Here is a 19,462-nt window from a genome sequence, read left to right as displayed (position 1 = left end):
CGGTGACTGACCTCGGCTGACAGGGCCGGGGGGAGTGGGGGGGAGAATTACCATGCTGTTTTTTCAGAGGAAAGGAAGGGCAGGGACTCCAAGGCCTCTCTTCTATAGAAGAGGGTGCCATCACTCTCTACACCCTCTTAGAGATGGGGGCACTAAGACTGGCTGGCTCCAAGACAGCAAGTAAGTCTCCTGCCAGCCAGGAATCCAGTAGGCTGCAAGCTCCCAGCCAGGGGGTGCGGCCAAAACTACTCCCTCCAGCCAAGAAAACAAAACAAATGGCATTCTGGACTTTATTAGCAAACCCAGCCAGCAGTCCCCTTCCCCTGGGGCTGAGCCAGCAGAGGGCAATGAGTTGTGGCAGATGTACCAGTGCATCTCCTCAAAATGTGTGTACCAACTGGACAGAGGGCAGAGTCTGCACAATCTGGATGGAGGGTAGGGCCTGGGGGGCCATGACCCCAGGCCCAGCTCCTGCAGGAACTACCTGTATCATCTGCGAGGTGGGAGCAGTGGGTATCCCCACTGGGGCAGAGGACGGACCAGGAGGAGGCTGTGGAGCCAGGAGTTGCAGCGTGGTGGTGCCTGACCCAACACTGCTGCTGTCCAGCAGCTCGGTGGCAGGGGCACTGCGGATGATGAGGAGTTTCTGTCCGGGTGGACTGGGGGCAGGGGTCTCTGCCAGCCCAGGGGCAAGGGTCTCTACCTCCTGCACACACAGCCGTGTCTGCTCCCCATCAGCGCCGCTTAGCACCAGCACACTCTGCAACCCCTCATCTGTCTGTAGTGTCTCAAAGAGGACATCCTGGACTACACCAGTGCTGGCCTCACTGTCCTCAGCATCCCCAGGACCTGGGCCTGTGAGCAGTTCCTCAGCTGCCCCACCCTGAACCACCAGCAGGTTTGGGGCCTCAGTGGTCACAGCCCCCCCACTGGCATTGGAAAGCTGGCTGGCCAGGGGCTGGAGCTGAACTGTAGTCACTTCCTGTGCCGGCTGGAGCTGGACCGTGGTCACTTCCTGTGCCGGCTGGAGCTGGACCCCACTCACTTCTGGTGGCCCTGCCTCTCCAGCCCCTACATTCTGCAAAACGATGAGGCTCTGCCCTCCGCCGCTGCCGGCTACTGCACCGCCTCCTCCCTGCACCCCCAGACCTCCAGGGCCAGGCAACCAGACCACTCCTGTCCCCTGCCTGGCCTTACCCACAGAGCAGGGGCCCTGCCTCACAGGGCCACCCCCACTGGCAGCGCTGGTGGGAGGCAGCAAGATGAGCTTCGGGGGGTTGGGCGGGGGTGGAGGAGTCGGGGGCTGGACACTGCTGGGGATCAGTTGGAGGCCCTGGGCAGTTTGCACCAGGAGGAACGTCTGGGAGTTAGGTGCCGCCGGGGCTGGGGCTGGGGCCTGGGCCGTGTTCCCTGACACTTCGAGGGAAAGCGTGGCCTGGAGGTGGGGGAGCACATGGACATCTTGGGTGGCCAGCGGAGCTGGGGCAGCAGCCAGCGGAGCCGGGGCGGTGGCCAGCGGGGCTGGAGGCTGGGGGCCGGCGGGGGCCGCGGCCCCAGTGGCTGGCGCATGCGTCCTCAGGTGGCGCTGCAGGTAGGCAGCCATAACGAAGCCGCGCCCGCAGACGGGGCAGGCGAAGGGCCGCTCGGCCGAGTGCGTGCGCTGGTGCAGCAGCAGGTTGGAGGAGTGGGTGAAGGTCTTGGGGCACAGAGGGCAGCGGAAGGGGCGCTCGCCCGTGTGCACGCGCTGGTGCTGCCGCAGGTTGGAGGTCTGCGCGAAGCTCTTGCCGCACACGCCGCAGGCGTAGGGCCGCTCCCCGGTGTGCACGTGCCGGTGGCGCCGCAGGCAGGAGGTGTTGCGGAAGGCCTTACCACAGTCCCCGCAGGCATAGGGCCGCTCGCCCGAGTGCAGCCGCAGGTGGTACTGGTAGTGCGAGGACCACTTGAAAGTGAGGCCACACTGGCCGCAGGCGAAGGCGCGCAGGCCGGTGTGCACGCGCTGGTGGATGGCCAGCAGGGAGGAGCGCTTGAAGGCCTTGCCGCACTCGCCGCACTGGTAGGGCCGCTCGCCGGTGTGGTCCCGCAGGTGGTAGCGCAGCCCCGAGGAGCCCTTGAAGGCCTTGCCACATTCGGCGCACTTGTAGGGTCGCTCAGGTGGTGCGGGCGCAGGCACGGGGCCCGGGGGCTCCTGCGGGCAGGTGACCTCGGCCGCCTCAGCCGGGGGTGGGGGACGCCCGGCCGCCGCCTCCTCCACGTGGCTCTGCTGGTGCGCCAGGAGGCTGGCGAGCTGCGGGAAGGCGCCATCGCAGCTGCCGCAGCGGAAGGCCTGGCCACCCGCGCCATGGCTATGCTGGTGGCGGGACAGGCCGGCCACAGTCCGGAAGGCCTTCCCGCAGGGGAGGCAGGCGAAGCTGGGCGCGGGGGCGGGCGGCGGGGCCGCGGGCTCGGCCGGGGTGGCCGTGGCATCCTGCGTGCCTGGGCACGGCTGGTGCTCCAGGAGCAGTTCCTCGCTGCCGAAGCCCTGCTCGCAGCCAGCACAGCGGTACACCAGCTCCACTGTGGTCTCGGCAGCAGCCAAGAAGAGCTCAGGAACCACGGGAGGCGGCGCAGGTGGCGTGGCGGGCTCAGGCGCGGGCGGGCTGCGGGGCGGCGCGGGGGGCGGCAGGTAGGCTTCAGAGACCAGGACCTGTGCGGCGGGCATAGGACCGCAGGCGGGGGCCGCGGTGGGCGCGGCGGGGCCATGCGAGCGCTGGTGCAGCAGCAGGTTGGAGGAATGGGTGAAGGTCTTGGGGCACAGCGGGCAGCGGAAGGGGCGCTCGCCGGTGTGCACGCGCTGGTGCTGCCGCAGGTTGGTGCTCTGCGTGAAGCTCTTGCCGCACACGCCGCAGGCGTAGGGCCGCTCCCCAGTGTGCACGTGCCGGTGGCGCCGCAGGCTGGACGAATTCTTGAAGGCCTTGGGGCAATCGGGGCAGGCATAGGGCCGCTCGCCCGTGTGCAGCCGCAGGTGGTACTGGTAGTGCGAGGACCACTTGAAGGCCAGGCCGCACTGGCCGCAGGTGAAGGCACGCAGGCCGGTGTGCACGCTGCGGTGGATCTGCAGCAGAGACGAACGCTTGAAGGCCTTGGGGCAGTCGGGACACTGGTAGGGCCGCTCGCCCGTGTGCCCACGCTGGTGGTAGAGCAGCGCGGAGGAGCCCTTGAAGGCTTTGGGGCAGTCTGGGCACTTGTAGGGCCGCTCGCCTGTGTGTGTGCGCTGGTGGTGCAGGAGCCGGGAAGACCACCGGAATGACTTGCCGCACTCCCCACACTCATACTGGGCTGCTGGGGTGGGTGCAGCCGGGCCCGGCTTCTCCCCGGCCCCTTCCACGGTAGACGCAGGAGCCATGTCCACGTGGGAGCCAACCATCACACCTGGTGGAAAGATTCAGGTCAGGGTGGCCAGGCACAAGGCCTCACCGACTAGCACACTGGTCCTTTAGGGACTGCCAGCCTGCTGGGTTACAGGCTACCTTCCCCAGGATGGCCCAGGCAAACTAGACCAAGCTGGACACAGTGGGACACAGGGGACACAGTGTCCCCTCAGGACACTGGCTATATCCTCCAGAACAAAGGAGTCTGAGGAGACTGCCTGGAGCTTTAGGAACAGCACAGCCTCAGGCCTATGCTGGTGACCTGGCAGAGGCCCAGGGGAGGGCGCCAGGCTTCCTTCTTTGTCCATGCAGCATCGCAGGACCTTGCATACCCAGCACCTTGTCACTGCGTAAATAGTGCTCCCTCCTGCTCCCTTCCTGATCTGAGCCCCAAGCGTCCCCTCCACCAACCCCCCAGCCTTCCAGCAGTCCCTGCACACACCCCCAGGCAGGCATTGCTTGGCAGGTCTTTCTCCTAAATATTGGGGCACCCCTTTTACCCTCCTGCTCCTAGCACTGCCATTACCAGAACACTTTCATACTCCAGCAGATCCTACCTGCCACATCTGCCCTTTTGGGAGGGGCTCCTGACACACCTGTCCTCTTGGGAGGGGCTGCTGACACACCTGCCCTCCTGGAGCATCTGCTTACACACTTGCCATAGCTTCTGGGTCAGCTGGCAAGGCAGGTGTTACCTGCACCTACCATGGAGCCCAGAGATGCCTGCTTGTCCCCTCCAATGCACAGGACAACCCCCAACAAGGTCAACCCAAAACACCAGCTGTGCCAGGGCTGGGAAGCTCTCAGTGCCCGGGCACATGGCCTCACCCTGTGCCGAGGGCTCTGACTTCCAACGAAGTCCTCGAGTTATCTTCCTGGACCATTCCCAGCAGCACACCTACAATCCATGTCTTCTTCCTTGGTGGTGGTGGGGGGGGAACCCTTTTTAAAATAAATTTTTTTTGTTTTATGTGATACTAAGGACGTTCCCAGCCCCCAGAACTGGGTTTTGAACGCATGGCTTACCTGAATTTCTGGGCAGGTTCTACCACTCACGCCCCACTTCCTAGCTGGTTTCCTTTTTTTTTTTTTTTTTTTATTTGCCAGTCCTGGACTTGGACTCGGCCTGAGCACTGTCCCTGGCTTCTTTTTGCTCAAGGCTAGCACTCTGACACTTGAGCCACAGCGCCACTTCTGGCCGTTTTCTACATATGTGGTGCTGGGGAATCGAACCCAGGGCTTCCTGTATACAAGACAAGCACTCTTGCCACTAGGCCATATTCCCAGCCCCATGGTTTCCCATTTTTAAAGAACAACTCCTCACTGTCCCCTGCAGAGGCAGCCTTCCTTCTCACCCCTTAACAGCAAAGCAGCTCAAAGCCAGTGGTCCTTTCCTTCCCAAACCACTTCTCTCACATTATTCCCCACTTCACCCATGACCCCCCCCCCCCCCCGCCAGCTATTAAGTCCCAGAGGAGTGTCCCCAAGAGTTCATCTGCCACTCCTCACACACATACACACTGGCTCCCAGGATGCCTCAGTCTCCAGTCAGGTGACAGCTAGGCCTGTCATGCGCCCAGCCAGGCCTGCTGCTCCTCTACCTCCCACCCCCCCCCCCTTTCAGGAATTTACAACCTATGAACGGATGACTCCAAAGGCTTGTACCTTAAGCCTGGCATGGTGACACACACTTATAATCCTAGCACTTGGAAAGCTAAAGCAGGAGTAATCTCAAGTTAGAGCTCAGTATCTCAGTCTCAGTATGAGCTGTATAGCAAGACCCTATCTCAAAACAAAAACAAAACAAATATGTAGACCATCCTTTGTCCCATGGGCTTGCTAGACTGGGCCACATGGACATTATGACATCTCAGACTTAACATGACCCAAATCTAACTCCAGCTTTGTGTGCCCCTTACTACAAACTAAAAAGGAAAAATCCTACTTAGCCCACAGTCTCCTCTGAAAATGGAGATCCATTCTTCCTCACTTCCTCTATCCCTGGTCCCCTGTAAGTGCCCTGTCAGCAGATTCTTCCACTGCAGCTGGAACACAGTCCACAGCCCTGCCAGCCAGCTCCCACATCCTAACCCAGCTCCATCTTGCCACCTTTGCCCTTCCTACCCCAGTGCCTTCCCAACACGGCTGCTATCAGCTGATATCCACAGGGAGGGCAAGGTATTTCATTCTTGCGCTCAAAACCCTTCCACAGGCTGAGGGGGGTGTGGCTCAAATCACAGAGTGCTTGCCTAGCATTCTATCCCCAGTACTGGGGGAAAGGGAGAGGGGAACAACAAAGAGTTGCCAGGAAAGATCAAACCAGGTGGGCATGGTGGTTAGTGATGCTAGTTATTTGAAAGGTAGAGGCAGGAGAATCTCGAGTTCAAGGCCAGCCTGAGCTACATAGTAAGACCCTATCTAAAAAACAACAAACATTCCACACATCTCAGATGGGCAAAAGACAGAACCCTCAGCAGAGCCAGATGACGTCCCACAGCCTGTGGCTTGTCCTCTCCTTGACCTGTTCTCCTAATGCTCCCCTGCCATGGAGGGATGGGACCCCCAGGGCTCTGCCTGGTGCTCTTTCCCAACCTCATGTCTCCTTTGAAATCCCATCAGCCCCCACCAGCCCTATTAAGTCTACAGTCCCTCCCAACTCTCCCATCCTCTCTCGCAATGTCACTTCTTTCTCTGTTGCCTCTATCACCTTCTTCGCACTGCACAGCCAGGGCTTTTCAGCCTCAGCAGTATAGTTCTGGGTCCAGGCTGTTCTGTGTCAAGGAAGGTTGTCCTGTGCATTGTGGGGTCTGCAGCAACCAAGAGCTGGACCCAGCAGATGTCAGTGACAACCAAAACAATACCCACATGACCCTGGTCCATGAAGTCCTCCTCCACACTGTACAAAGCTTGTTCCGGCACCCCAAGTCTGCAATGTCGCCTTTAGGGGAACAGTACTGTGCCGGTAGCATTATCTGACTCCTACTGCTACATAGACACGTGCTTCCTATTTTATCCAGCCTTCATACACCAGGATGTCAGTGCCATAAAGACAGGGGCCTTTGTCTTGTCCACTTGTAATCCAGTGCCTGCCACGTCCGGCAGAGGGTAGGCTCGGCAAATAAACTTTGAATGAACAAAGGATGGGGATCCCCTTTGAACAGACTAAAGGATTTTCTTTTTTTTTAAGGAGTGTCTCCTGTAAAATGCAAGCAGATCCTCTTAAATCAGGAAGATCTTATTTTAAAAAAAAGTCAGTGTTCTGGAAGAACAGGGTCCATCTGAGCTGAGAAAGCCCCCTTTAAGAGGCCGGACCACACCCTGCCAGCAGGCTGGCTTTCTCAAGAGTCTGTTCCAGCTGCAAACCCTTCTCCACCTTTGTTCAGGTACACCAAGGGATCGCTGTCAAACTACCAGGGCTACAGAGTTCTTCCCTCCGCTGTCTGAGAAACCGCCACTAGCCTACAATGCGATCATCCCCTTTTAAGAGGGGAAAGAACAACAGAAAATAATAATAAAAAAAAAAAACTTTTACAAAATTTTAAGCCTGCCCCTCAGGGCCTCCCAAGCAGCACCTGACCCTTTAATAGGGCGGAGCCAACTCAGCAGACAAAAGTCGGCGGCAAGAGAGCAACCTTCCCTTTAAGTCACCCCTTCCGGTTTCACGTTCGCCGTTTCCCAAACTACTCCGCCCTCCGGCCCCTCCCCCACCCCGCCCTCCGGTCTCTCACCTGCGGCCCCTGTCTTGGGGGGACACGGGAGAACCCCAGGACCTTCCCGCGGGGGCCGACGGGAAGGGGGGCCCGGCACAGCAGCTGCAGGAGAGGGGGCCGGGGAGGGGGCGGGGGCGCGCTCCCTCCCGCCGGCCCCCGGCGCGAGGCACCCAACCTTTATCAGCGGCCTGTCGCGCACACAAACCCCGCCGCCGCCGCCGTCGTGCGTCATGACGCAGCACAACGTGCCCGCCCCGGCCACGCCCACTGGCCTGCAGCCTGGGCGCGCTCGGGGCTTGGGCGTCGCCCGAGGCCCGGGCTGATGCCTTGGCTGAGAAAAGAGGGACCGGCCTGGCCGGAGGCACGGCCCGAGGGACCTGTGACAGCGGGTGGGTCCAGCCCGCCCCGTCCATCCCGATCCACTCCCGGATTGCAGATTCCTTCGGGGCTGCACGCTCCTGGGGGAAACTCAAGCCCTGGCCCAGCCCTCAGACTAGAGCCTCCCTACCCAGCCTGGGCCTTGGGAAGACGTGTCCCACCAAATCACTTCCGCTCTTCTCCAGCTCCACGGGTAAAATGTAAAAACATGTGTGCCGTTTTTGTCTGTTGCTGGGCTTTTTCCACACGAGAGTTGCAGGCCTAAGTTGACTGCAAGGAACTAACTAGAAGGAGCAGCCTTGGGTCGGGGAGAACCCTGGATATCACCAGCTCTCCAGGGTCTGCAGCTTCAGGCCGAGGACCAGGGGACTTCATAGCTTCTGCCCTTGCACGATCCAGTACCTTCTAACAAGCCTTTCTTAAGAGCTGTATCTGCACTGACATCTTTGTAGACCCAACAAGTCCTGGGTCAGTTAGTAAAGAATTGATGCTGCTGACCTTATCCCTCTTTCTCTGCAGAACCCTGACTGACACAGGATCTGAGGGTGTCAGCCTATCCCTATAGCTCTGTGCCTGGGTGGCCTGCAGGCAGAAAGATTTCAGCCTCACAGTTTACACAGATACCTGAGATGGACTCTTGCAAAAGTACCCTGACCCCAGGAGGGACCCCAGACCTGCGGAGCTCCAAGTGCTGAGGCTATAGGACATGTGTCACCTCAAAGCGGTCATCCTCATTGAAGCAGTCCCTGTTCCCACCCAGCCTTCTCACTGTCTGGTCACCATGCCTTCATGGCTCCTCTGGAGCTGGTGTTTTCTCTGGGCATCTTCCCTCCACCCCACCTCAACCGCAGCCTTCCCTAACTGCTACATTCTTAGCTGCACATAGTAGGTCTTTTGTGCATGTCTGTTGAATAAGTCACACACACACACACACACACACACGCCACTGCAAAGGTTGAGACAGGGAAAAGGAGCCTGGTGAATTGGCTAGCATCTCCAACCTCCCCCCACCCTCATGGTGGGTAATACTCACCAATGATGGACAGATAACAAAACCTCCACAGGTGTGTCTCAGGCAACACACACACACACACATACACACCCATGCTTACCTGTCCTGGTCAGGACAGAGGTAGACAGTGACCATAGGAATGTTCACAACCTAAGAACCAGATGTTGAAATGCCACGAGAGACTGTGGAGACAGCAACAATAGAGAGGAGAGTTGTAGGCACCTGTGAAGGGCAAAGGTTGGTGTAAGGATGAGGCGTGGAGCTAGTAAGAACCTGAGACAGTTAGCAGCTAGACAGACCCTGGACATACCTCTCTGTCCTCAATGTGGACATCTATCTCTATTAATACCAGGGACCCTCAATAAAATGCCTTGAGGCTACGTGCTGGTGGCTCGTGTCAATAATCCCAGTGACTCAGGAGGCTGAATAGCAGTTCAAAACTAGCCTCGGCAGAAAATTTGCCAAAATTCTTCTCTCGCCAATTAACCACCAAAAAGCCAGAAGCAGAGCTGTAACTCAGTGGTAGAATGCTGGCTTTGGGTGGAAGGGCTAAAGGGCAGTGCGTAGGACCTGAATCCAAGCCCTAGTATGGGCACACAAAAATAAATCACATTGGGGAAAACCACGCTGCTGTGGTCTCCTCCTTACCAACCCCCTCTCACTACATGGCATGAACCTCGGAGAAGCCAGCCCCTTCTGTTGGCTGGAGACCTTAGGCCTCAATTTCCCCTAAGGATCCTGAGCCTGGAACAAAGGGACCGAGGGGGAATGGGAGGGGAGAGCCTGCTAATGGATGGCTCATGTCCTGCACCTGCTCCTACCTCAAAGTGCTGACACCCCTCCTTGGGGCCACAGCTCAGCTTCTTCCAGCCACCAACCCTGCACTATGCCCCCCCCCCCATACCACCCCTGCACACTGCACCAATTAAGGGTCCTCAACACTAATCGCTCAGGTTGACTCTCGCCTGGCTGCCTGGCCGCTAGGCCTGGCTTCCCTAACCAGGCCTTTGTTTCCTTAATTGGTTATCTCCAGGCACTTTTCTCTGCCTCTCCACCTCCGTGCCCCCATCTGATATCCCAGGCTCAACTATGTGCTAATTGGGCACTTGGGGGGACATGGGGGGCACACAGTCCCTCCCTCCTACATCATCCCCTCACCTTCCCCTAGGTCCAGCTGGGAGACGCCTAGGCTCAGGGCTCACTCCCTGGGCACCCCTGCATTCATCCATCCACCCTACCATTACAGATTTGGGGGTGCTTTCTGACTGGTATTGTGAGGAGTTACTCCTGATCATGCACCCGGGAGCCCCCGCAGCCCCTCGGGTCTCAGAGCCTGGCCCCCGGGAGCTGTGTGCCTTTGTGAGTGGGGCAGCTGTTCACATGCTGCGAGCTCTACGACCCCGCAGGCCCCGTCCCCCCAAGAGGAGACCCAACCACCGGCGCTTCCTACACAACCAGATCTGCAGGTGAGAGGCAGCAGAGGGGAGGCTGGAGTGGGGGGGGGGCAGGGCCATGGGACTGACCTAAAGGCCCTCCAACAGAGGCCAGCACCCCAAGGTTGGGCTCAAGGGCCATTCAGTGGGCATGTCCTGTCGGGTGCCTACTGTGCCAGACTGTGAAGACCATCACTGACCAAAGCAAATTGAATGTACTCCCTTCCCAGAGCAGGGTGGGCTGTGAGCAGGTAAGAGGAAAGCCCAGGAGGTAAATAAGGAATGGCGCCACCATGAGGTGCCCCTTGAAAAAGCATTGCCAGATTCCCTGTTTATGAAATGTCCAGGCCAGCAAAGCCATAGAGATAGAGCCAGAATGAGGTGGGGGGGGGGGGAGTGGGGGGGGGCAAGGATTCTCAATCTAGAGTTCAAGCCCCAGGACTGGCAAAAGATAAGGGAGTACTGGGAATGTGGCTTAGTGGTAGAGTGCTTGCTTAACGTGCATGAAGCCCTGGGTTTGATTCCTTAGCACCACATACACTTAGAAGTGGAATCGTGGCTCAGTGGTAGAGTGCTAGATTTGAGCACAAAGAGGCTAAGGGACAATGCCTGGGCCCTGAGTTCAAGCCTCAGGACCAGAAAAATAAAGTTAGCATTATGTTAAAAGGTGGAGAATGTGATAGAGAGAGAAACCCGGAGGGAAGGAGTGTCCAGGAGGTTGCTGTCCCCACTGGTGCCGTGGCCTCACTTCAGTGACCTTGGATCCAGACATGAAGGCAATGAGGGAAGAACCCCACACACACAGTTGAGGAGCCACTGTGGCAGAATACTAGAAAGGGGAGGGGGAACTGGACTCAGGGATGAAAGTGACGTTAGTGATGATGATGACATGATAACACTGATGGTGGTGAAGGTGGTAATGATGGTGATGGTGATGGTGGTGATGATGACGATGATGATGGTGATGGCAATGGTAGTGGTGGTGATGGTGATGATGATGGTTGTAATGATGATGATGGTGGTGGTGGTGGTGGCTTCCCTGGAACATTTGTTAACAGCTCTTTCCATCGTCCCCTCCCTCATCTGCTGTGGGCTTATGCTCACACCCCTTCCATGTTCCCCACACCTCCCTGCTTGTCAGAGCAGAATCCTTGCTTTAGTTAGCATCCCAGGACTGTCTATCCCAGCATCTCATGAGGACCAGCCCTGTGTCTGCCGAGGTAGGTGGGACTCACAAGAGGGCCGGTGCTCTGGCTTCTGCAGGCGAGAGATGGTGAAGACTCTGGCCAGTGGTGACTCCGGAGTCTTCACAGGGCATCACATGGCAGGTCCTGCGCTGCCCCGCAATGCACCTGTGTGCGATGTGCTGAAGGAACTGGCCTTCTTTTTTTTTTTTTTTTTGGCCAGTCCTGGGCCTTGGACTCAGGGCCTGAGCACTGTCCCTGGCTTCTTCCCGCTCAAGGCTAGCACTCTGCCACTTGAGCCACAGCGCCGCTTCTGGCCGTTTTCTGTATATGTGGTGCTGGGGAATCGAACCTAGGGCCTCGTGTGTCCGAGGCAGGCACTCTTGCCACTAGGCTACATCCCCAGCCCGGAACTGGCCTTCTTAAGACACTTCAACCTTGCTTACTTCAACCTTGGGACAGGGTCATACTAAACTGATGATATCCAAGTGTTGCCAGGCCCCTGTGGCTGCTGAGAGACACTGAATGTCAGACTCAAGTCCACAGAACTGGGGCAGGGAGGACAAGGGAGTGGGAAGAAGGAACACATCTCTCCTGAGGTGGCAGGCAGGAGGGGTCTCTTGAGGCCAACCTGGCTGACACTTGTCTCTCCGCAGGCAGTTCACCAAGATTGCAGCTGCCACCCAGAGCCTGGCCCTCTCCATCCTGTCCCAGGAGGCACCTCCCCAGAGACTACCACGCCAAAGGCCACCTTCACCCCCTGCATCCCCTTTCCTGGGGGTGGCCTGTGCCATGGCCCCCGTTGAGGCCCCCCATGTAGGCCCAAGCCTGAGCCTTGCTGCCCTGGACACCTCCACCCTGGACCTCTTTGATGACATTGTGCTCACCCCACAGTGTCCCGTGGTGCCCCCAGACTGCCCCCCACAGTCACTGACTGCTGGTCCCCCCCAGCTGACATCAGACCTGTCCCATCTGGGCCAGGAGGACCTGAAGCAGCTGGGCCTAATGCAGACGCCACACATCTGTGACCCTCACTGTGTTCCCGGGGGAGAGGCAGAGCCAGGAGCTCCCTGCTGGGATTGGGTGGACAGGTGGGAGGCACCTTGTATGTAGGATTCTCCAGGACTCCTCCAGGGCTGGAGGGCCCCACCACAGCCTGATACCCAATCATAGCCCAAACCAGGCCCTTGGAAAACCACGGCCCATGCCTCCCCCATGAACTCAAGAGCCCCGATCATCCATTCCCTTCCTTACAGATCCTGGGGAAATCAGCCATGTCTGGACTCCCACCTCAGGCCCCAGCCTTCTCCTGGATCCAGAGCCCACCTCTGCCCCACTGGGAGGCCCTTATACTGACTCGCCATCTCCTCCCATCTTTCTTTTCAGTCTCCTCTCAGAATCCTTTCCTCCCTCCTGCCCTGGTTCATCTCTCCCCAATTCCTGTTCTCCACTTTTCCCAAAGAACATGTGCTGTGGCCAGTGGCTAGACCCAGGTCCAGGTGTTCAGGTTCCGTACTGAAGGCCAATAAAACCCCGGGCCTCACAGAGCTCACGGGCATGTCTGTATTTCTTGGGGAATGGGCTGGCAATGAGTGCATACGTGGATAGAGTTTTGTTTTGTTTTATAAAAGGTAAATTTCCAATTTCCGGTAATGGAAATAAAACCACAAACTGATCTAGTGCCTGCTCTCCGTAGTCTGCATGGTGTGGTCAGGGGAGACCTTCACCAAGAAGGAGCCAGCAACAGGGAAATCTGCAATCTGAGAAGGGAAAGTGTGCATGCAAAGGCCCTAAGATCTGCAGTGATGAGCAGGAAGTGGGTAGGAGAGGTTCATGGACCAGCATAAAGTGGAAAAAATTTGTATTTTTTCCCCAAGACAGCTGGGAATTTCTCTGCCTTTTTCTCTCAACTTCCAGTTCCAAACACAGAGTCTAAATATTATAAGTAGCATCCAAGGAGGGGACAGAACAGTGTCCAAAAGACAGTCAAATTCCTCAATGCAATTTTCAATACTTTCCTGGTTTGTACCTAATGTCTTTGACTTTCTTTTTTCTTTCTTTCTTCTTCTTTTTTTTCTTTTTGGCCAGTCCTGGGCTTTTGACTCAGGGCCTGAGCGCTGTCCCTGGCTTCTTTTTTGCTCCAGGCTAGCACTCTGCCACTTGAGCCACAGCACCACTCCTGGCCATTTTCTATATATGTGGTGCTGAGGAATTGAACCCAGGGCTTCATGTATACCATGCAAGGACTCTTGCCAGTAGGCCATATTCCCAGTCCCCTTTTTTTCTTTTTTTGTCAGTTGTGGGGCTTGAACTCAGGGTCTGGGAGTCCTCCCTAAGCAAGCTTGCTCAAGGCTGGTGCTCTACCACCGGAGCCACAGCTATACTTCCCATTCGTTTTTTGTTGTTTTTTTTTTTCTTTTGCCAGTCCTGGGGCTTGAACTCAGGGCCTGAGCACTGTCTCTGGCTTCTTTTTTTGCTCAAGGCTAGCACTCTGCCACCTTGAGCCACTGCCCTTTTCTATATATGTGGTACTGAGGAATCGAACCTAGGGCTTCATGCATACAAGGCAAGCACTCTTGCCACTAGGCCATATCCCCAGCAACACTTCCCATTCTTGAGTGAGTTGGAGATAAGTCTCATGGGCTTTCCTGCCTTGGCTGGCTTTGAACCTTGATCCTCAGATCTCAGCCTTCTGAATAGCTAGGATTACAGGCTTGAGCCACTAGCACCAGGCTGACTTTCTTCCTTTTGAGAAAGGATGCTGCAATGTAGCTACAGCTGGCCTAGAACTCGCGATCCTACTGCTTCTGCCTCCAGAGTCAGCGGCAAACCTTGTTTTTTGACAGTAAAGACAGCGTAACCGGTACCGACGACCTACCCCGCCCATTGCTTGCCACGCTAGCCCTCCATCGCTCTCCATTGGTTAAAGTCCGCTGAGTCCCCGCCTCCCAGGCGTCGCTACTGACCAATCAAATTATCAGGACTCCCGCGCGCGCGCGCACGCGCGCGCGCGCTATCTCTCTCGCTCTCTCTCTCCGCTCTCTCTCCTCTCTCTCTCTCCTCTCTCTCTCCCGCCCCCCCCTCCTATCTCCACCCCAGGAGTGGCACGGAGGAACGAGTGGATTGGCCTGGAAGGAAAGGGGTGGCCGAGCGAGGCGAGCGCCGATTGGACGATCTGCCCAGGCAGGCGGGACGTGGGCGCGCGGGGGCTGGCCACGTGTCGGGACCGGACAAAATGGTGACCTGGTCACCCCGGGACCTTTAGGAGGGCCGATCCCCGAAACTTGTCAGCTTCGCCTGCAGACGGGGCCAGGCCGACTCCAACCCGGTACTTCCGGGTAAGTTCCCGCCCGCCGCCCAGAGACCGACGTCCGCCTACTCGGGGCCGTAGGACCCGGGACCCACAGCCTGGGGTCCCGGAGGGTCTCGTCCCTACCCGGGGAGCGCCCGCCGCCCTAGTCCCCGGCCGGGCTTCGCACTGGTTCCGCCTGTGGGTGGAGACTCGTTTCTGGTCTCTCTGGAGGAAACTGAGGCCCAGATCCAGAGTGCCACCAGCCCCAGGACACACATCCGGGGGCTGGGACCCGGTGGTTATGAGGGGGAGGTAACCAGCGCGCCCTTTCCCCAGTTTGCCGTCCACGGGGCGTCTAAACTCCGCGCACTCCCTCCCGAACCAAATCTCCTTCCCACCAGGTCCCAGTAAACCAGACCGTTCCCCACACTGAACCAGAACGTTGGGGAATTGTGCCCGGTGAGGTGGTTCATGCCTGTAATCCTAACTACTCCAAGGCCCGAGACAAGAAGAGTCAGAGGTGAGAGAGACTGAGACTTAGAAATAAAATATAAAGTAAGAGGGCTGGGGGCATGGCTTGTATTAGAGAATTAGCAGAGGCCTGCGCCCCACCCCCCAAGTTTAAGTCCCTATATCACCAAAACAAAAACCCAGTGTCGTGGTCCCTAAATGTAGCCAGTACTGGGGCCTGGGTACTGACTGGGGCCTGAGCTTCTTTCGCTCAAGGCTGGCATTCTACCACTTGAGCCACAGCGCCACTTCAGGCTCTTTCTGTTTATGTGGTGCAGAGGAATCGAACCCACGGGCTTCCCACATGCTAGGCAAGCACTCTACTACAAAGCTACATTCCCCAGACTCATGACTTTTTTTCTCTCTTTGGTGGTGCTGAGGTTTGAACTCAGGGCTTGGTGCTTATTGGGCAAGTTCTCTACCACTTGAGCCAGCCTCCCTCCTCTGTTACCTATCTCTGTTCTGGGGATCCTAATCCATCTATTCTCCAGGCACTAGTCCTATACCATGGCCATGGAGGCCTTTTGTTGTGTTTTTATTTTGAGAACTTTTTATGGAAGTACACGCACAGAGAGAGAGAGAGAGAGAGAGAGAGAATGGGACAAATAGCTCAGATGAATACATTTTTACACCGTGAACTTCTAGTCTAGACTAGTCAAGTCAAGGAGAGACATTTCCCCCAGTAGGCCCTACTCTTTTTTTTTTTTTCCTTTTTTTCTTTTTGCCAGTCCTGGGGCTTGGACTCAGGGCCTGAGCACTGTCCCTGAGCTTCTTTTTGCTCAAAGCTAGCACTCTACCACTTGAGCCACAGTGACACTTCCTGCTTTGTCTGTTTATGTGGTGCTGAGGAATCAAACCCAGGGCTTCATGCACTCAAGGCAAGTACTCTACCACTAAGCCACATTCCCAGCCCTATGAGACTTATCTCCAATTAACCACCAAAAAGCCAGAAATGAAGCTGTGGGTGGGTGGGTAGGTGGGGAGAGAGAAAGAGAGCGAGAGAGAGAGCACAGCAGTAGCATAGGACACAGTAGTGAAGGTCACAAGGACTTCTCACTCTCTCAGAGACAGTAGGTCTAAGCACTTTAGACATCCCCTACCCCAGGCTTTCTGCAGTGTTTACAACATTCCCTTTTCCTTTAAGTCTCTTGAGCACTTTTCCTTCTTTCTGCTTAAAGAGCTTGCTAGCATTCCATTACAGGAATCTGTAGCCAGTGCCAGAACACTGAACATTTAGATTCATTTCTTCTCCCTTCCCCTGCCAGAGTCCTGATAAGGAATCTGGTATCATTTCACAGGAACATGTGCTAGGTAAATCATTGGGAACAGATTTCTAGATCAGAGGGCTTGAAGCTGTGCCCTAGTTGTTTAGGTATATACTCCTGCTGTCCCAAAGGGATGAGGAGGAGTGGCAGATGGCACAATGTAGTACTTCTTCATTCAGAAGTCACATCCCCAGCTCTCTGTAGCCTGGACAAGTCACTTCACTCAGGCCCCAGATTCCCCTGCAGTATGGAGTGAGGATAGAAGCCTTCACTCAAGAATCGCTGGGCAGGGCCGGAAGCTGGTCATCTGTGCTTTAGGGGGAGGTAAAAACTGAGGTCACAGAAATATCTACTGACATGGAACAGTCTCCATGAAGGGGAGCAGCAGTCAGCAAGTGACTCTAGTGACCCAGGGTGGACACAGCCAGCGAAGTATCCTCACAGATGGACAGCACAGGAAGAGGAGGAACGTGTCCAGATCCAGGGGGCAAAGTGATGGGCTGGAGTCGGAGGCAGGTGTGCTGGGTGCATGGACCAGATTCCAAGAACATTTCCTGGACAGAGGCCCAAGGCTGTGCTCCAAGTTCTCCTCACCTGACTCTGCCCACACTTTTTTGCCTCCTTAGGAAATGGCAGCCTCCAGGCATGTCCTAGGCCGAGTCTCCCCAGAATCCTCCGTGCTGTTTCTGTGTGACATGCAGGAGAAATTTCGCAATGTCGCCTACTTCTCCCAGATCGTCTCTGTGGCAGCTCGCATGCTCCGAGTACGTGCAGGCCCTGCTTCCTCCTCCAGACCAGGCAATGGAGTCCCAGCCCCCTCCCTCAGGCCCCAGCTCTCCTCCCTCATACCCAGGCCTTTGTTCCCACTGTGTGGTACAGGTGGCTCGGCTGCTGGGTGTCCCAGCCCTGCTGACGGAGCAGTACCCACAAGGCCTGGGCCCCACAGTTCCTGAGCTGGGGGCCGAAGGCCTTCAGGCCCTGAGCAAGACCTGCTTTAGCATGGTGCCCACCCTGCAGCAGGAGTTAGACAGCCGGCCCCAGCTGAAGTCTGTGCTGCTCTGTGGCCTGGAGGCGCAGGCCTGCATCATGGTGAGACCCCGAGTGATCCCTGCAGTGCCCATCCCCATCCCCACCTGTGACCTGGGCTCCCTGGCATGGTCTGGGTGGGTGTGGCTCTGACCCCTCTCTGCCTCTAGCAAACAGCCTTGGATCTCCTTGACCGAGGGCTGCAGGTCCATGTGGTGGTGGACGCCTGCTCTTCTCGCAGGTGAGGTCCCTCCTGAGGGGTGTGGGGGGAGGCAGCCAGGGCATCTGTAATGTGCCAGGGTGTCCTTGCAACAGCATGAACACCTGCCTCCCTTCCCTCTTGCCCTTTGTAGCCAGGTGGACCGGCTGGTGGCACTGGCACGCATGCGTCAGAGTGGTGCCTTTCTCTCCACCAGTGAAGGGCTCATCCTGCAGCTTGTGAGGGATGCTGCTAACCCCCACTTCAAGGAGGTAATTAATGGTCCTGTGTGGTCCACCCTGCCCCATGCATAGGAAAGACAGCTGGTTCCATGGATACATCTGGGCACAGCAAGCTGTATCCTCTAGAGTGAGCAACAAACTACCACACATGAACTAAAGATGTTGGGTGGCCAGAAGTGAGCTGTCTGCGCTGGTGGCTCACCTCGAGGTTCAATGTGAGACTCCTTTCTCTAATTAGCCACCAAAAAAGTCAGAAGGAGCGCTGTGGCTCAGTGGCGTCATGCCAGCCTTGAGCAAACAACAGCACCCAGGCCCTAAGTTCAAGCCCCAGCAAAAAAGAGCTGGCCACAGTCAGATTGACAGTTACAAAGGTTATTCTGGCTCCATGGAGCCAACAGATAGGGATGGGTATTTGTGGAAGGGAGAAGAGAGACCATTGAAGAGGCTACTACTTCAGGCATCCAGGCAAGCAGCAAGAGCACTTAAAGGCATAGGCAATAGTGTCCCATTTCTCCCCCCCCCCCCCGCCCACTCCATACTAGGGTTTGAACTCAGGCTGTCACAGGTACTCCACTGGTGATATATTACTTGAGCCATGCTTCTAGTTTGGCTTTTTTGCTAGTTATTTTGGAGATGGGGGTCTCCCAGGCTTATCTACCCATTGCTGGCTTTAGCCCCTGATCCTCTGTGTCTCAGCCTCCTGTGTAGGTAGGGTTACAGGTGTGAGTGTCTGGCCATTTGAGGGATGTGTGTGTGTGCACACGTGCATGTGTGCGCATGCGCGCACTGGTCCTAGGACTTGAACTGAGGGCCTGGGTGCTGTCCCTAAACTTTATTTTTGCTCAAGGCAATTTGTTTTGGTGCTTAATTGGAGACAAGAGTCTCCCAGAGTTTACTGCCTGGACTGGCTTTGAACCAGGATCCTCAAATCTCAGCCTCCTGAGTAGCTAGGATTATAGGCATGAGCCACCAGTGTCCAATGTGGAGGGTCTTTTTGACTGAGGAAATATGTTTGGTTGCTTTTGTTCTGTTAAGAAAGAGGCAGGTGTATAAATGGGCCTTGGGGTCAGAGGCACGTCCTGGGCTGGCCCTTGGACAGTCCTCACCCTCTATAGTCGAAGCCCGCTGCGCACACCAAGATCGCAGACAAGATGGCAGACTCACCCAGGCAGGCAGGGCGAAAGGGGAGCCCTAGGGAAACTTTTGAGGAGAGTGGTTGGTTTGGAGAATGCTGTGCCAAGTAGGCCTGGAGGATAAGATGGTGGCCCTCAGTTTTGTCACCATGGAGATGGGGACCTCTCAAGATTTGTCGCCATAGAGATGGGGACCTCTGACTCCCAGAACCCTCCTTCCTCCACTTACAGATCCAGAAGATCATTAAGGAGCCCGCCCCAGATAGCGGGCTGCTGGGCTTCTTCCAAGATCAGAACCCCCTCTTCCGCTGAACTCTACCTTCCTGTCACTCTGACATCTGTGGAAGTGCTTCTCCCCATCCCTGGATCCCTAGAGTGGTGCAGTCCTCCAGCAGAGCCGCCCCCCCCCCCCGAGAGGGGCGTGGCTCCCCCTTCCCATTGGCTGGTTACTCCAGGAAATGCAAATGAGACATCTGGGAAGCTGCATGACAATTGGCTGGGAGTGAGGTGGAGGCGGGGCTTGGTCCAGGACCACTTCACAGGGTGGGCAGGGGCGGGGGAAGGGGTGTCACCGAGTGGGACCCGGACTTGCAGAATAAACATTGCTGTGGCTGTGGACCGAACCATTATTGGGCCTGGGGGGCTTTCCGGGAGCCACTCGGGGCTGTGGG

The 19,462-nt window shown here is 56.8% G+C and overlaps 3 protein-coding genes across 6 annotated transcripts; 2 read left to right on the top strand and 1 right to left on the bottom strand.

The window, feature by feature from the left end:
• Positions 1-276: 276 nt before the first annotated feature.
• Positions 277-7,320, bottom strand: Znf628 (zinc finger protein 628). 2 transcript variants are annotated; one of them, XM_048329498.1, is made up of 3 exons: positions 7,136-7,159; positions 4,236-4,325; positions 277-3,408 (listed from the first exon to the last, which is right to left on the bottom strand). In XM_048329498.1, the coding sequence occupies exon 3, from the start codon at positions 3,401-3,403 to the stop codon at positions 380-382; it is 3,024 nt and encodes a 1,007-aa protein (XP_048185455.1). In that variant the 5' UTR covers positions 3,404-3,408; positions 4,236-4,325; positions 7,136-7,159; the 3' UTR covers positions 277-379. The 2 variants fall into 2 exon arrangements, with proteins under 2 accessions (XP_048185455.1, XP_048185456.1); XM_048329499.1 differs by lacking the exon at positions 4,236-4,325 and having other exon boundaries at positions 7,136-7,320.
• A 1,867-nt stretch (positions 7,321-9,187) lies between these two features.
• C20H19orf85 (chromosome 20 C19orf85 homolog) lies at positions 9,188-12,634 on the top strand. Its single transcript, XM_048329532.1, has 2 exons — positions 9,188-9,973; positions 11,781-12,634. Exons 1-2 carry the CDS (start codon positions 9,624-9,626, stop codon positions 12,235-12,237), a joined length of 807 nt encoding a protein of 268 aa, XP_048185489.1. The 5' UTR covers positions 9,188-9,623; the 3' UTR covers positions 12,238-12,634.
• A 1,682-nt stretch (positions 12,635-14,316) lies between these two features.
• Isoc2 (isochorismatase domain containing 2) lies at positions 14,317-19,407 on the top strand. 3 transcript variants are annotated; one of them, XM_048329717.1, is made up of 7 exons: positions 14,325-14,462; positions 14,818-14,936; positions 16,818-16,955; positions 17,071-17,280; positions 17,388-17,458; positions 17,571-17,688; positions 19,023-19,407. In XM_048329717.1, the coding sequence occupies exons 3-7, from the start codon at positions 16,821-16,823 to the stop codon at positions 19,101-19,103; spliced, it is 615 nt and encodes a 204-aa protein (XP_048185674.1). In that variant the 5' UTR covers positions 14,325-14,462; positions 14,818-14,936; positions 16,818-16,820; the 3' UTR covers positions 19,104-19,407. The 3 variants fall into 3 exon arrangements, with proteins under 3 accessions (XP_048185673.1, XP_048185675.1, XP_048185674.1); XM_048329716.1 differs by lacking the exon at positions 14,818-14,936 and having other exon boundaries at positions 14,317-14,462; XM_048329718.1 differs by lacking the exons at positions 14,818-14,936; positions 17,071-17,280 and having other exon boundaries at positions 14,317-14,462.
• The last annotated feature ends 55 nt before the right edge of the window (positions 19,408-19,462 follow it).

The sequence above is a fragment of the Perognathus longimembris genome, chromosome 20 (assembly GCF_023159225.1).
Source record: "Perognathus longimembris pacificus isolate PPM17 chromosome 20, ASM2315922v1, whole genome shotgun sequence".
Lineage (NCBI taxonomy): Eukaryota > Metazoa > Chordata > Mammalia > Rodentia > Heteromyidae > Perognathus > Perognathus longimembris.
This window is presented reverse-complemented; position numbering and strand designations above follow the sequence as displayed.

What these genes read in the sequence shown, in the direction of transcription:
- C20H19orf85 (XM_048329532.1), top strand. Translation starts at nt 9,624, where the DNA reads ATGGGGGGCACACAGTCCCTCCCTCCTACATCATCCCCTCACCTTCCC. An exon ending in CTACACAACCAGATCTGCAG is followed by an intron (nt 9,974 to 11,780) that starts GTGAGAGGCAGC and finishes GTCTCTCCGCAG; the next exon opens with GCAGTTCACCAAGATTGCAG.
- Znf628 (XM_048329499.1), bottom strand. Translation starts at nt 3,403, where the DNA reads ATGGTTGGCTCCCACGTGGACATGGCTCCTGCGTCTACCGTGGAAGGG.
- Isoc2 (XM_048329716.1), top strand. Translation starts at nt 16,821, where the DNA reads ATGGCAGCCTCCAGGCATGTCCTAGGCCGAGTCTCCCCAGAATCCTCC. An exon ending in AGGCGCAGGCCTGCATCATG is followed by an intron (nt 17,281 to 17,387) that starts GTGAGACCCCGA and finishes CTCTGCCTCTAG; the next exon opens with CAAACAGCCTTGGATCTCCT. An exon ending in CTAACCCCCACTTCAAGGAG is followed by an intron (nt 17,689 to 19,022) that starts GTAATTAATGGT and finishes CTCCACTTACAG; the next exon opens with ATCCAGAAGATCATTAAGGA.